General features: G+C 45.1%; 1 protein-coding gene across 2 annotated transcripts in view; it reads right to left on the reverse strand.

Annotated features, from left to right (window-relative positions):
• Positions 1 to 11,403: 11,403 nt before the first annotated feature.
• FAF1 (Fas associated factor 1) overlaps positions 11,404 to 14,540 on the reverse strand; it is a 173,425-nt gene continuing 170,288 nt past the window's right edge. For both annotated transcript variants that reach the window (XM_068406641.1, XM_068406642.1), the window contains exon 19: positions 11,404 to 13,622. In XM_068406641.1, coding sequence (XP_068262742.1) covers positions 13,539 to 13,622 — 84 coding nt within the window. In that variant the 3' untranslated portion in view covers positions 11,404 to 13,538. The remainder of the gene's footprint in view (positions 13,623 to 14,540) is intronic.

Raw genomic sequence — 14,540 nt, forward strand, 5'->3', positions numbered from 1 at the left:
CTAATAGAGATGATATTAAACTAAATCTTTTTGACATTAAAAGTAATTATCCCCAAACCAATATTACAAGAATGAAAATTACCCTTCCCTCCCCCCCCCCCCCCCCCAAGAGAAAGGCACATTCCTCCTAGTCCAGGCAACCTCTTCAGATCCCGGAGCGGGGAAAGGTAGACGGAGCTCCCCTTAGCCCGGACTCCTCAAGTATTTGAAACATTATTAACTCGATTTCCCGGCTCCCAGTGGGTGAGGGAAAAGAGACAAGGGAGAGAGATTTGTGGAAGGAAATAAGGGAAAATCGGGGCTCCACGTGTTTCACGGCAGGGAATTCCCCCCCGGTTCCGCACCCGGGGCGGGCGGCCGGGGCTGCCTGACCCCACCGGGGCACCCGCCGGGCCCGGCACAGGTCCCAGCACCGGGTTTTTAGAAAACAGCATATCATAAATAGACACATCTGCAGTATCTCGAAGTACTTTGCACAATCCAACGGCACTGGGCGAGTGTAATGCGTTGGCGTGGAGGGGACGGTCATTATAGAGACATTAAGAGCGGGTTCGTAATTAAGGGGAGGACGGTGGGTCCGCTAACAGATGGTCTATTGCTGAATTACCTCTACAGAGTCATTTCACTTACACTCAAACTTCTCCGCCATTTCTCCTCCGACTCGCTTTAATATGCGCCGGAGCCGCGTCCCCCATTTCCTTTAATATGTGCTAAACTGAGCTAATTTTAATTGCATGTTTCAACTTCGCTAATTAAATAGAGTGGTCTAATTAAAAGTGACTAGGGAACAGTTTTAATTCAACCCTCTACTTTTTTAACAATCCATTATGCAACAAATCCAGGGTAAGCCTTCCCTTTAAAAAAAGCTACAGATGATTGAGTTTTTACACCTTTTTACACGCTCACAATGGGGAGACTTGACCCAACATATGTAGCGGCGGGGCTGGGCCCCCCCGGCTCCCCGGTGGGGTATTGGGAAGGGGCTGTCTCGCTGCTGCTGCCCTGCCTGAACGCTGCTGGACCCGGTTGCCTCCCGGGGCCTCCCCGCTGGAAGTGCTGAGACTATTAGCCCAGGAGAGGTTAGAGTAGCACGTCCCCAAGACTGCAGCCCAGGATTTGGGAAAATCGGGCTCTTTACACGCTTCATCTCTTCACCAAGTGCTCATTAGGTTGTTAACCTCTGGTTCACATGAAAGGGGCATGTGATGAATCCCCTCCCGAACAAATGGGCGCATCCCCCTTCAGGCACTGAACAAAGCCCTTAAAATAACTGCACAAGAAAGCCTTTAGTTGTTACTCTAAAATTTCTTTTCTCTCAGAGCTTGTGCCCATCCACACACACGCACACAGATACAGAGAAAGAGGAAAAAAGCGCAGACGCACACACAAAAATCCCCCCTCACCTCCCCCCCATTTGCGCTGGAGCTAAACAGCAAAAATCCGGGTTCCGTCCCCCGGGCCTTTGGCTCTGGCTGATGTCCCCCGGGTTTGGCTGAGACTCGGGTTGGGGCTTCCCAAGGGAGGGGAAAGAAATCTTAATCGCTTTAGCGGAGCGGGCGGGGGGAGACAGGCTCTCCCCGCGGAGGGAGAAAACCAGGCACCCGCAGCCGGGGGGCAGCCCCTGCGCGGGCGGGGGGCTGCGGGGGTGCCCGTGACGATCCCACCCCGCTGCTCTCCGCTTCTCCCACCCGCTCCCGAGAGACCAGTTGAGCGGATTCACAGCTGAGGAGGGCGCGGGCAGGAATTTCCCTTTCCCGGGGCGGGGGGGAGCCCAGGGCGAGCTGGGGTCGCCCCAGGGGAGCCCGGCGCCCCCCGCCAGCCCGGCCCCACCGCCCGGAGCGGCTGCCCCGCTCCCCGCTGCAAGGCAGGGCAGCGGAGCGGATCGGCTCCGTAAGCGAAGGGGCTCACCTGCGAAGGCAATGCTGCCGCGCAGTCCCCGCTACCGGGAGCTTAGCGCTAATTGAGGGCCGACCGGGGAGAGCAGAGCCCGGCTCCCGCATTCCCACAGCTCTGGATGGATCTTAGGCTCTTTAAGACCTTTCTTTTTTTTTCCTCTCTCTCTCCCTTCTTCTCCCTCTCCCTTTTTATTTCCCAGCCCCTCGGGCACGGATTAAAGTGACAGACAATTTTCCCTTCGCACCTTATTGATGGTTAAATGCACTTGGAGATAATGCGCAGGGGGCGCTGGGCGGTGCGGCGGGGGGGGTCCCCCGAGAGCGCGGAGCGTTTGGGAGCGCTGCGAACCTCCGCGGGCCGGTGGAGCGGGTCCCGGGCCGGCAGCCGCGGGGCGGGCGTGGGGGGGGGGTTCGGCACAGGCTGCCCCCGCTCCCCTCCTCTCCCCAGCACCTCGCAGGTGGCTGCGGGGCACCGGAGGCTCGGCTGGGAGGCGGCGTGTCCATGGCGCTTTGCGTGGCACAGGAAAACACGCGTGTGCCGCAGCCTCTCCTGCAGCCGTGGGCCTGCGGCGTGGAAACATACGCTCACGCACACACGCAGGTAAAGAGGAGGCCGCAGTTCAGAGCCAGAATGACTCAGGAAAGCTCTGCTCTGCTAATTTACTACAGGGCGCTCCGAAAGGTTCATTAAAAAGGCTCTTGTCAGCTCCCTAACGATCCGAGAGCTTTTTAATTATATTTTATATTCCCCTACCCGTCTCCTAACTTCAAACACATGGTAAAAAGGATTTGCTGTTTTGTTTCAGGTAAAACCTAATAATTAAAATTCAGACCCCGTCCCACGCATCTGCTTCGCCTTTGCCAAATGAATTGAAGGGAGAGAGAAAAGCGATTTCATTGAGATCACAGATGGGGTGCAGGTTTTTGGAAGAAATTTGAGAAACACCATTGTCCAGAATCAAAACTCTATGTCTTGCCCCACAAAGGGGGCTGCTTTAAGCCCCTCAACTTCTATGGGGCTTGTTTTTTAAACTTTAAGTGTTCCGCACAATAAGCTGCCACCAAAATGTCACAACCACTCTGATTCCAAGTGTGTCTCGCTGCAAAGGGTGCAGAAAAATGAAGGGAGCAAAGGGAAGGAGCGTAATTAAAAACCCTCGAGCTCCCTCATGCCTGCTGGGGCACGGCGGCCCGCTCGGGGCGGGGGCGGCCGGGGCAGTGCCCCCGCCCGTGGCAGCGGGACAGGCCCCCGAGGTGCGGGGCAGCTCCCTCCTGCGCGGCTCCCGCGGCTGCCCTGCCCCAGCCCGGCTCTGCACGTCGGAGCGCATCCATATTTTGGAGGCTGAATCGTTTCATTAGGCGAAAGCAGAAGATTAAGCCTTTTATTTTTATTCATGATCGTGACAACCCCAGTCGGATTTGCCGGAGGATTCTCCCCCCTCCATGTTTGTTGCCCTAGGAGCTCAGGAGCTTAACAGTCCTGCCGGAATGCGATAGATAAATACAACCTATACCGTTAAAGAGGCATATTGGGAGTGTTTGCGGAGGGGTGGGAGAAGAGAACCGCTTTAATAGCATCATCAAAAACCACACGCGCTAAGGGGGAAAAAATAATTCTTGTCTTTTTTTTTTTTTTACAGTTAATATACGCTATTGAACGGGGCCCTTATGCAAACACAGAGTTCTCTTAAGTTAATGATGGACCATCAGCGATCTACCACGGCACCGTTCAGCCCCGTCCTCGTGCCGCGCCGCTTGCCATCAGCCCTGCGGGACCGGGCAGCGCTGGGGCAATGCCAGGGCTTTCGGCTCCGTTTGTTTAGTTTTTTTTATTTCTTTTTTTTTTTTTTTTTTTTCCCCGGTAATGCCCGATTTTTTCCTGCCCGCCCCCTCGCCCAGAGCAGGGCTGAGCGGTCCCATCTCCGCCCACGCCCGTGGGGAAGGGCGCATGCCACCGCCAAAAGCACGGCAACGGGCGGCCTCGCCCCAGCTGTTTCTTCCCTTTTGATCCGAGTTTTAAGAATTTGTATTATTGTTTTTGGCGGGGGCGGTCGGGCTCTTTCCACCGCGGCTGTGCGGGGCCAGCTCGGCGCTGGCAGCGCAGCCGCGGGGATCTGCGCCGGGTAGGAAGGGAAGGGAGACCCCGCGGGGCGGCTTCGCGCAGCTTCCCCGCTGCGCTGCCCCGGGCGGCCCCGGCTCCCCGGGTCACGGTGATCGGTGCGCGGCTTCACCCTGCCCGCCCCGCGGCCCGGACGGGCGAGCGGTGTGAGCGCTCCCGCCCGCCCGCCCGCCGCCGGCGCTCCGGTGCCCCATGCGGATTTTTCCGTCGACGGCCTCTCCCCAGCCCAGGAGGGGCCGAGGGGCGGCTGCTGGGCGCGGGCGGGTCCCTGCGGGCACGGCACCGGCTCGGCCGTGGCAGATGTTTTCTCTCCCCACCCTGTTCTTTCGCACCGACGTTTTCACGGGGGAGCCCCGAGGTGCGAAGGCGCGGTTTGCCATGGCGCCTCCAGCCCCTGGCCTGGCGTTGAGGCTCGATCCCGGCCTGTGCCGGGAGGGTGACGGGGGTGTCCCGCTCCCCACGGGGCAAATCCCTCGGGAGGAGCGAGCAGGGCAGGCGGTGAGGGGGCCCGGCTCCGGGACACCGGGCCGACCGTTTCCGCGGCCGCCATTTCCTCAGCGCCGCAGCCGTCGAGCCCTCAGACACCCCGGAGCGGGCCCGTCCCTGGGGAAGCAAACTCCGCCTGAGCGGCCGGCCAGGAGGAGCGGGGGTTTCACTGCCGCCTTCCCGCCTCCCTGCCCCGCGGGAGCCCCCCGCTGCCGTCGGGCCCTGAGCGGGAGCCCCTCCTCGCACCCACCGGCGGCGGGCAGGCCTCGATGGCGGCCCCTCCCGCCTTTAGCCGCGCCCACCCGGGGACACTGGCACACGAACTGCTGGCCCTGGTGGCCACCAGAGAAGCCAGCGGCTCTTCCGCCCTTTTCAGGGCATCTCTCTGTCTGCCGAAAGGGCCCTGGAAGCTAAGAACGTCCCAGCGGGGCAGCCAGGCTGGGGCGGCCTTTGGCCCCCTCAGGGGCGGCCCGCCGGCCGCTGCTGGGTAACCCCCGGTAGAGCGGCCGGGAGTCTTGGGAGTCCCCAAAAAACATGGAGGAGAAGAAGCCCTGACGTGGTTGTGAAGCACGCACTTGGTTGTCAGGCTTCGGGAGAAGCGACAGTAAAGGTGCCATGGCAAGTGAGAGGGATCGCTGGCCATGGGCATCGTTCTGCTAACGGCAACTGAGCTTGGGAGAGGGACAGCAAGGCCGCTGGTTTGTGCAGATAAGGAAGGACGGGAAAGGTGGTGTTTGACACGGGCTAAAGCCATGGGATGAGAAGACAGAGCATGGTTAGCTCCCAGGTACAAGTTATGCTCTCCCATTAAGCACACAGTACTGTCTAATGGTTACTCAAAAAGACTGAATTGATGGGACACTGAACAACATTATCACCACGGGGTGGGAGGGGAACTCAGCTTGAAGAAGTCGTGCAATTTTTTTTTCCCCTTTATTTTCTTTTGAGTGAAGAACTGTCGTGCTTTTTCCTCCCAGCTCTGGAGGTGTTCAGAGGTACTTCAGACAGGACAAACTGGTTGACAAGAAATCCTCCATCACAAGGACTTTTCCATCTTTTTTGGTGGTTAGTGCTGCAGTAGAGACTTTCTTCCCTTGAGACAGCACGCAAAGAATTTATCATTGATTTTGAGACTAAAATTACAGTGGGTCTGTGTTTAAGTATATTTTTCTCATGTAATTCCAAGTCTGGATAATACTTCCTTGTAAGAACAGGGCCTCTTTTTCAGTATTAATAACATTTTTTCCCCTGTAAAGTAATTTATTTCCTCTTCGGTGGGGAGGAGGGAGTATTTTTCTGCAGTGGTTAAGCAATGATATATACTATTACATTGTACAGAGTGTATAAAGTCTTCAGCCTTATTCTGTGCTTAAAAATCATATGAACCCTACGTATTTTATTAATAATTATTAGTCGTTTTTCCTAGTGGTGCATAAATAACCTGAAAATCCATTTTCTGTTTGAGATAAGTGGATTGCCTGTAATTAAAAATATGTGTGATTATGGTAACTCAAAGATTTTTTAAAAATCCACATTGTACTTTGAGGGCAATCAATTCCACTTTCTCTTAGAAGATAAATTCCTTGCTACAAGAGTCTCATAAGCAAATAATTATTAAAAATTCTTAATTTTTATAATGTTCTTAAAATAAAGGGAATAAGGATTTATTGGAAGAAGGAATCCATTAGAAGCTGGAATTTTAAATACAAAGATCAAACCTAAGCTAATATTTCTGTAACGACACTTGAACAGCTTTTTTTGACAGTATAATTTCCGTTGTTCTTCTTTCATACTACTCTGCTTCGGCTGCTCTTCATTTATGAGCTTCATTCTTACCCTGCTGTGACCAGCCCCTTTTCACCAACCCAGTAGTGCATAACTGCTGTAAAGTAAGTTTAATTGGTCTCCTAAGGATTCTGTCTGCTTATGGGAAATTACTTTACTACAGGATGGTATAAAGGCAACATGGTGAATCTTAATACTGTTGCCTCTTGCAGCACAGAGAGCGTGACTTGTGTGTAGTGCGATGGGTTGTGCTGTGCTATTTCTTAAGAACCGTGGTAGCTGAGTACATCTTCCAGCATTTTTTATTTGACCTCAGTGAATCTTAAAGCAGGCGTCAAGCAGCCACGAGATCGTGGAATCCAGTGGTGTTAATCTAATTTTTATTTGCTTAATTATTTCTGTTATTAGCAGCATTTTTGTTTCAATAAAAAGTAGTTTGCAGATCACCACTTTCATTCATTTTGGAAAACTATGATAATTTCACAAGGAATTGGTCTGATTCCAGAAGTAGACTATGATGACAGCTGGATAAATGCTAATGAAACTAGGAGGGTGCTTGTAAAGCAAAATTAAGAACTCTTAAAGGGTTAACGGGTTAGAATGTGTATTCTGTTGAATCTGGCATTTTTTGATTGATAAGAATCCTTGATGACAAGAAAAATATGATAATAAGCATTATCTGAAGGAAAATACATTTGAAAACATCTAAAACACAGGGAATTATGAACGAATGCTACAGCTGCCAAAATGTAATTGTCAAAGGAGTAAACTGCACACCTGCCTTTTGAAAATGCTTATAAAATTAAAGGAATGTTTTGTATCTACCGAGACTTCCCAGTTGAGAGTATTTTAATGCTTTTAATACATGTGCATAAAACCACTTTTCATATAACTAGGGAAGACTGGTAAACTAAAAGTTAAAATGGATTGAACAAACTTGACAAGGAATTGTAATCTTGAAAGCCTCGGTTCATTTCTTTCTCTACGTTAGAGGATACTGCAGCAGTCACACAATGTCTTGTTCACCTTTGTCTAAACCTTGAAAAAGTAGAAGTATTTTTCAGCAACTCAGTGTTTCTGCAATTCGCAGGTTATACTTAAGATCTTTAAAAAAACCTAGATTTTTTCAGTTAGATCCACAAAATATTAAGTTCCTCTCTAGATGTGAGTTTATAATTGTCATTTAAAAAAATCCCTTCTCATTTGCCACCACATTTTGGAAATGCTTGCTTTTCCTTACATAGCAAAAGTCCTAATTAATCAGGGCATATAAAACAGGCAAATAGACCTAGACAAAATGAAAAACAATTCTATGTACATATTAGAATAATTTAAAAACTTCTAAAATGGTTGGAACAGAATGTGAGGCTTCAAATGACAACAAATTAGGTATCTCAGTAAATTTCAAAAGGACAGGATCATGAATAGGGTGCTATAGTTAGAAGGTATAAAATATCTATGAATGATAGTAACTCGTGATAATGGGAATGGTGACAATAGGTTAAATAAAGCTAGAGGCAAATAAAATGATAGAAAACACATTTTAAGGTAAATGAAAACATATTCACTATATTACTAAAAAAAAAAATAAAAAATCACCAGAGTAGCATTTCTCTTTAAGAAAACTGCATAAAGAGGAAGATAATAAAGGGAAATTAAGTCACAGGTAAAAGACTAAGATTGTAATAAAAACTATTTGAAGACACCATCTTAGATCCTCCGAATACATGTATCTCAAACTCGCAAAGACTCCAGAGGCCCACCAGAAGTAGTTGAGCCATATTAGCCACCACATTAAAGGATCCACAGACTGAAATGTGGAGAACAGAAAAGAACATGACTGGAAAGTTAACTTTTGGAAGACACAAAACTAAAACTAAACAACTGACAGACCTTGAGGAACAATTGCCAAAGGTGTAAAAGATCATTAAAAATACCAGAAACAGGAAGCCTGCCAGAAAGATAATTGGACTAATATATTTTCAGAGTGTAAAAGGAGTACTTAATGAAAGTAGGGCAACTGCAGGAAAACTAAGCTAGTCATTTGCAGTGATGTTTACTACAGTGGAAACATCTTGAGGGGAAAAAAAGGGAGTCTTACTCGGAGATTGATAGCTGGAAGCAGTAAGCAACAGTTTTCACAGTAAGAAAGGATACCAGCAATGTCCCCAAGGATCTGTGTAGGAACCTGTGTTCTTCAAGGTACTCACACATGATCTGGAAAAAGCTATCAGTAGTGAGGTGATGATATTAATGAATGGTACAAACTCATTCAAGATGACTGGGTCGAAAGTGAAGAGCAATGAACTGTGGAAGACTCTTGCAGCATGGAGCTGGAAAAGTCAGTAAATGAAACTCATTGGTAATAAGTACAAGTAACGGTTGTGTTAACCAGTAGTTTGGTGAGCACAGGAACTTATGAAGCCTACTTCTATAACCAGCAGCTGAGTGACAGTTGAATTATATTAAGGCTGCAGTGTGAATTCAGTCTTTATTACACATAAAAGAATCCACAGAGAAAATCCCCGACTAAGGAATGAATTTATGGTATCTAATGAGACATTAAATCCTGCTGAAACTTTTTTCCTGCAGGTAGGGTACCTGGGCTGCTGTCTCAAGGTCTGTAGTGACTAGTGAGTTAGATCTAGAGAGAGCCTTGCCCTCACTGCATGCACTCATAGTACCTCCTGTCTGGCTTCCTATTTCTTGAATTCTGGGCTGCCGGCTTTCACAAAACTTACGTAAACTTCAGATAGCAAAATGTGTTTAATACCACTTGTTTAATTTGCTTGAAATTCAAAAGTGAATGTAAACTTTAAAGGTAAAAACAAGGCATTCAAAAAAATACTTTGAGAACCGCGATCAATATAATGCCCCATAAATCAGCACTGCTGTCAGAATGAGCAGCCCTGCCTTCCTCTGCCTCATCTTCAATTACTCACCCCCTGCATGCTCCACCTTCTGCTTTTTGTTGGTGCTGGTGTACATGCAGCCACTCAGCAAGCTGTGTCAGTCTGAAAACTACTCCAGGAAAAAAAAATGTTTAGTTTTTAACTAGATTAGCTTACTAGTCCCAGTGCAAGATGGGGGCAGAGATGGCTCTTCTGGCAGCACTGCAGATCTATACCAGATTGAGTACAAACATGCCTGGATCCTGACAAGTTTAGTGCTAGTTTTGGTATTCCTTCACCTCTGTAATCTGTGAGGAAATGGTTTCAGGAGTGAACAATGGGTCATGCTCTGTACAATATATAGTAATTTCTGCTTGCTTTCATGACCTGTCTAGAAAAAAAATAAGGCTACTGCTGCTGCCTTCTCTTTTATACAAGTAGAATAAGAAAATCTAACTAGGGTGTAGAATCAACGTCCAGTCTCTCCTCCTAGGGCATTTGTCTGAAAAGACCACTGACTGCAACGAACAGTCACTGGAAGGGGCTGGATAGCTCATCCCAGGCAAGCACCCCATCTGCTAGCCTGAAGACTGACTGACGCTCCTGCTTGCACCTTCCCTCTTAATGAGCATAAAGATTTCTGTACTTCGGCACTCAAACAGCTTTGACAGCAGAGAGTGAGTACATACATTCAGAGTAGCCTGTACTATGGTGGTGTTGAAGTAGCCTTCTGCACTGTCTGACATAGGGGCTTGCTTCTCCTCAGGGCTGTATGACTCACAACATGGGATAACTTCAGTGAACACTGCAGGGGAGACCCAGGAGAAGGCCACCATCACTGTTTCGAAATAAAAATGTATCCTGTGCTTTGTCAAATGTTGGAAGAAAGGATTTGGTGCTTACCTTGATGTATGGTCTCAGTGCTGTGAACCCTGAGTGGAAGGAGGCACCCTGGGTCAGCAGAGAGTAGGAAGCCTGAGCTCCATCGAGGAATGGCACACACACATCTTCATCTTTAACGTTTCCTACTAACCGCTCTAACCAGTGTCTGGTTCTGCCTGGTAGTGACTCTTCACATATGGGTTTTTTGCTTTGCTTTGTTTGGAGACCTACTTATATATTTTTTGCTTGCTGTGGATCCCATTTTAAGGCACCTAAATCGTCCTGTGCATTGTTTAGGGAGTCTGGACATGAGGCTTGGATAATGAAGTGCTTCAGTCCTCCTGTGAATCTGGATCATGGAGATTTTGTTTTTCCCCACATACGGAAGAGTGAAATCATGTAACTTTTTAGTAGAAATATTACTGTAATTGAAAATTTATTTTAAGTTTCTAATGTCACTGAGTAGGTACAGTTTACGAAAGCCAAAGTCCTTTTCTGCTACATTAAAAAGAATAAAGAAAACCCCCAACATAGCTCCATTAGAAACACCCTCAGCACTCACTCTGAATTTAAGAGTGCGTATGCAGAGAATACAGAGCAAACACTTGTGTTCTGCATATTCTCTGTTAACGATTTCGAACACCAACGGCAATAGGCAGGAAGTTTCTTCAAAAGCCAGAGCACGCCCCACTTTCACCGTAATGCTCTGAAAGCCAACACATCGTACAGGATTCCATTCATTAACAGTAATTCCTTAAGACTTAAAACTAATGCATTAATCACATTAATGATAATCCATTAATGTGAAAAACCTGAAGATAAAAAGGTAGAATCAGGGATATGCTCTGTAGCAAGTGTTACAGTTTTAGGGTAATACTGAATTACAAAAATCAGTCTGTGGACTGACAAGAGGATTAACCACGTCAGCAGAGTGTGTGAAGTGAATACCGTGGTTCAGGAGAGCAGAAAACGATGGCATAGAATATTAATGTTTCTACACAGGGATTGGTTTGCATTGAGGGTGTAATTTGGAAAGGTGACTCTAGATGTTTGCTTCTTGAAATCAGGCCCAAAATATTTAAGGACCAAAATCATAAATGTTTTATTTAAAGAGTGACATACTTGTTCATGTTTTGGTAGGATGATCCCTATATACTGATCTTGGTATCTTTATATCGGAGGGTAGTAATGCCACCACTTTGAACACTTGCAGTTAATTATCACCAGAATGTTTTGATAATGACAGTGTATTCTGCAACATGAACAAAATGGGGAAAAAAAAAAAAAGTTTAAAAAAAAAGGCCAAACCAACCCTGGGAGCACTGACTTCAACAAATTCAACAAATATTCAAGCCACATTTAATAACTTTATGAAACTAGTATCAAAGTAAAGAATATATAGTCAAAATACAGAAATAAAGTTGAGTGAGAAACAGCTTGATGAGATCAAACAAAAGTTAAACAGAACAGATTATACAAACAAGTTAGCTGAAAGGTCGCTTTGCTTTGTGTAGCAGTATTTCAGCAACTCCTTTCCTCAACAACCAGCTTAGAAGGAAGAGCTAATTGGAAAAAAAAAAAGATATGCATCACTTTAAAATCCTGCTGTATCTGTTACTGTGATTGTTTGTAGAAACAGCATCACCCCAATTTGCAACCTACGTTAATTTCTTATTTAATAAACATAGTAGATTTTTTTTGGTAAGAAAACAGAAGTTCATAATGAAGTGTCTGTATTCAGCTTTCCATTACACATACATTTATCTTTCTGTTGGCTATGAATTCTTTTACTTGTGAACTGCAAATGATTAGAATTTGCTTACACTCCCAAACCTTTTGTTTGTCATAGATATTTCACTTCTAAAAGTGTCTGATGTAGCACTCACTAATTACAGAATTACAAAAGGTAGAATAAGGCTTTCCCCGCTCAGAAATTTGCATTTTTGGTGAGGGCAACAATATATCGGCTTCACTAACACCCTAATAATAGGCATACATTTAATTTTATATCACCATCCTTCCAAAGAAAAAAGAAAGACTAAAAGATGTGTGCAATTGGTTTTTGCTTAGTATAAAAGTTTCAAATCAGAACTCATTTTGCTACGATAAGCTATGAATTACATATAAACATGTGGAAAACAATGTGCCAGGCTTTAAAAAAAAGTTTGTTTAGCAGATGAGGATTCTGTAATGCTATTGTGCACTATCCTGTAAGCCCAGAGATTAAAAAAATAAAGCAAAAAAAATTAACCAAACCAGTTTTGATGCAGGTTTGGCATCAAGTGTATGTTCTGATCTTCGACTCAGTATGCTCATTCTATGGCTGAGAGATTTAAAGTACCAGATTTCTCCACATCAGATAGCAGGTAGCTGGTGCATACATTTCAGACAAGAGAACTAGGATTTCATTAATTTGAGAGAGGATCAGTAACCTATTGTTAAAATGTCCAAAGTGTGCAATAATAAGGCAGATTTCTTATTACACCACCTCTTAAGATACTCATTGTTTGATGAAACAAACAAGGTGCTTTAAAACAGCAGAGTAATAGGATACAAACGTGCCAGAATGAAGGAAAACTGCTAAAATGGGAACTACCCTTTCTTTCACAATGAGAAATAAAGAACTTTTGTATCTGGTATTTGAAAGGTTTTTAACAGCTGATATTCAATATCAGCTGATTCCTGAAGTGTTGGCAAGATACCACGTTTCTGGTACTGGCCTTTTCTAATGTTATTTAAATATTCACATCATGCAATAAGCAGTTTCACACACTGCAATGTAATGGAAAATACTTCCTAAACTGAATCAGAACTGAGACCCAAAGCAGAACCAGTAAATAAATATCTCGCATATTTGTCAAACTATATTCTTCAAACAAAACCTTACATCTTATCAAAGAAGTCAGAAAGTACTAACAAAAATTATATGCTTTCTACTATAATACTGTTAAATTTCCATGGCTGAGAATGTCCCGTTATTTTTTTCTGCCTTTTTAAATTAGTTGACAAAGTAGAAATTCAAACACAGAAATAAAATGCATATATATGAGAGCACTGGCTCAGCGAGATATCAAATATACAGCATCCTAGTGTCAAAAGTACAGGCAGAAATGTCCAAGATTTCTTGGTGAAAAAGGGGCATTTGAGGAGTAAAAATTCTACTTAACAATCACTCACATTTTAACAGTGCATTAATTAGAACAAAAGCTGGATGATAAGTGAGCAACAGAGTCATAATGTTCAGTGTTCATAGCAGAATTTTATCCTCTGCTCATTTAAATGAGGTTGGAAACATATACTCATGTATGTGGAACTTTAAGTAGCTATGTTTTCTCAATTTTTCTGGATTCTTGCAAGAGGCAAAGTTGTGACATTGAATTGAGTCGGATGATAGGACAAGGTGGCGTTGATAGAAGTCTTCCTTTCGATGCTGTGCCTCTGGCTTGTCAAAGGATGATTAGTCCTACAATCTTGTTTGATCTATTCTTTTGCCTCTAGGAAAAGGGTTTCTTGAGGATACAGTTTTACCTCCAGTAATGATTTATTTGGGTCCAGCTGGGTCACCTGTACAGATAAGAACAAGAAGATACGTGTAAGTAGACTTTTTTGAACTGTTTCGCTTCACAGGGCAGATTTTTGAGTCCTTCCGTCAGTGATAACTGAAGTTGTGAGTATTAATATTCCTAGGATGCAGATTAAGGAAGATATATTGTATTTTGTGTGTTATTATTATTATTTTGTAGTAAAAACGAACAGGATAATAATGAACAGAATACATGACATTAATTCCAAGAAGGTCTTGTTTTCTACCATAACCCAATGTGTGAATATATCTGGTTTTATCAAAGTTAAGACCTTTAGGAAGGATTGCTAGAACACATGAGTTAAGATGAAAAATAAAACTCTAGTCCCAGATAAGTATCCTAAAATTTCAATCAAACTGATGGCGCAAACAGCATAGACAACATGATCTCCCCATTGAACGGGGAAACTTATTCTGCCTTTATTTTCCTACTCCCTTTCTTGCTCCAAATCACAATGTGAAGCACCTAATTTTCACTCACTTTGATGCTTATCAGCCACCTTCTCCCTAGGCTGGGAGAAAACGGTCCACTTCTATTTGTTTGGTTATTTTTCTGTCATGCTAGTAGGTTTGACTGGTGAACACACAAGTCCAGTCAACGCCAAGCAGCAAAAGCACTAAGCAGTAAGCAGAAGGGAGGAAGCAGGGCTCTCCTCCTTTCATTGGCAGCGAGACGCTTAATCAGCTGGTGAAACTGCATCTCAACCCAGCTATTGAAGTGTATAGTCATTATGCATGTGTGTATATATATATTATAAGTTATATCATTTATGTAGACACTTATGTGTGTATATTTGTATTATAGGATTGTTCCCTGAAATCCTGACTCCTCGTTGAATGTGTAAAGGTGTTTAGGCTACCACTTGTGCAGGTGGGCATACAGGAGAATTCCAGTGAGA

The sequence above is a fragment of the Nyctibius grandis genome, chromosome 8 (genome assembly GCF_013368605.1).
Source record: "Nyctibius grandis isolate bNycGra1 chromosome 8, bNycGra1.pri, whole genome shotgun sequence".
Lineage (NCBI taxonomy): Eukaryota > Metazoa > Chordata > Aves > Nyctibiiformes > Nyctibiidae > Nyctibius > Nyctibius grandis.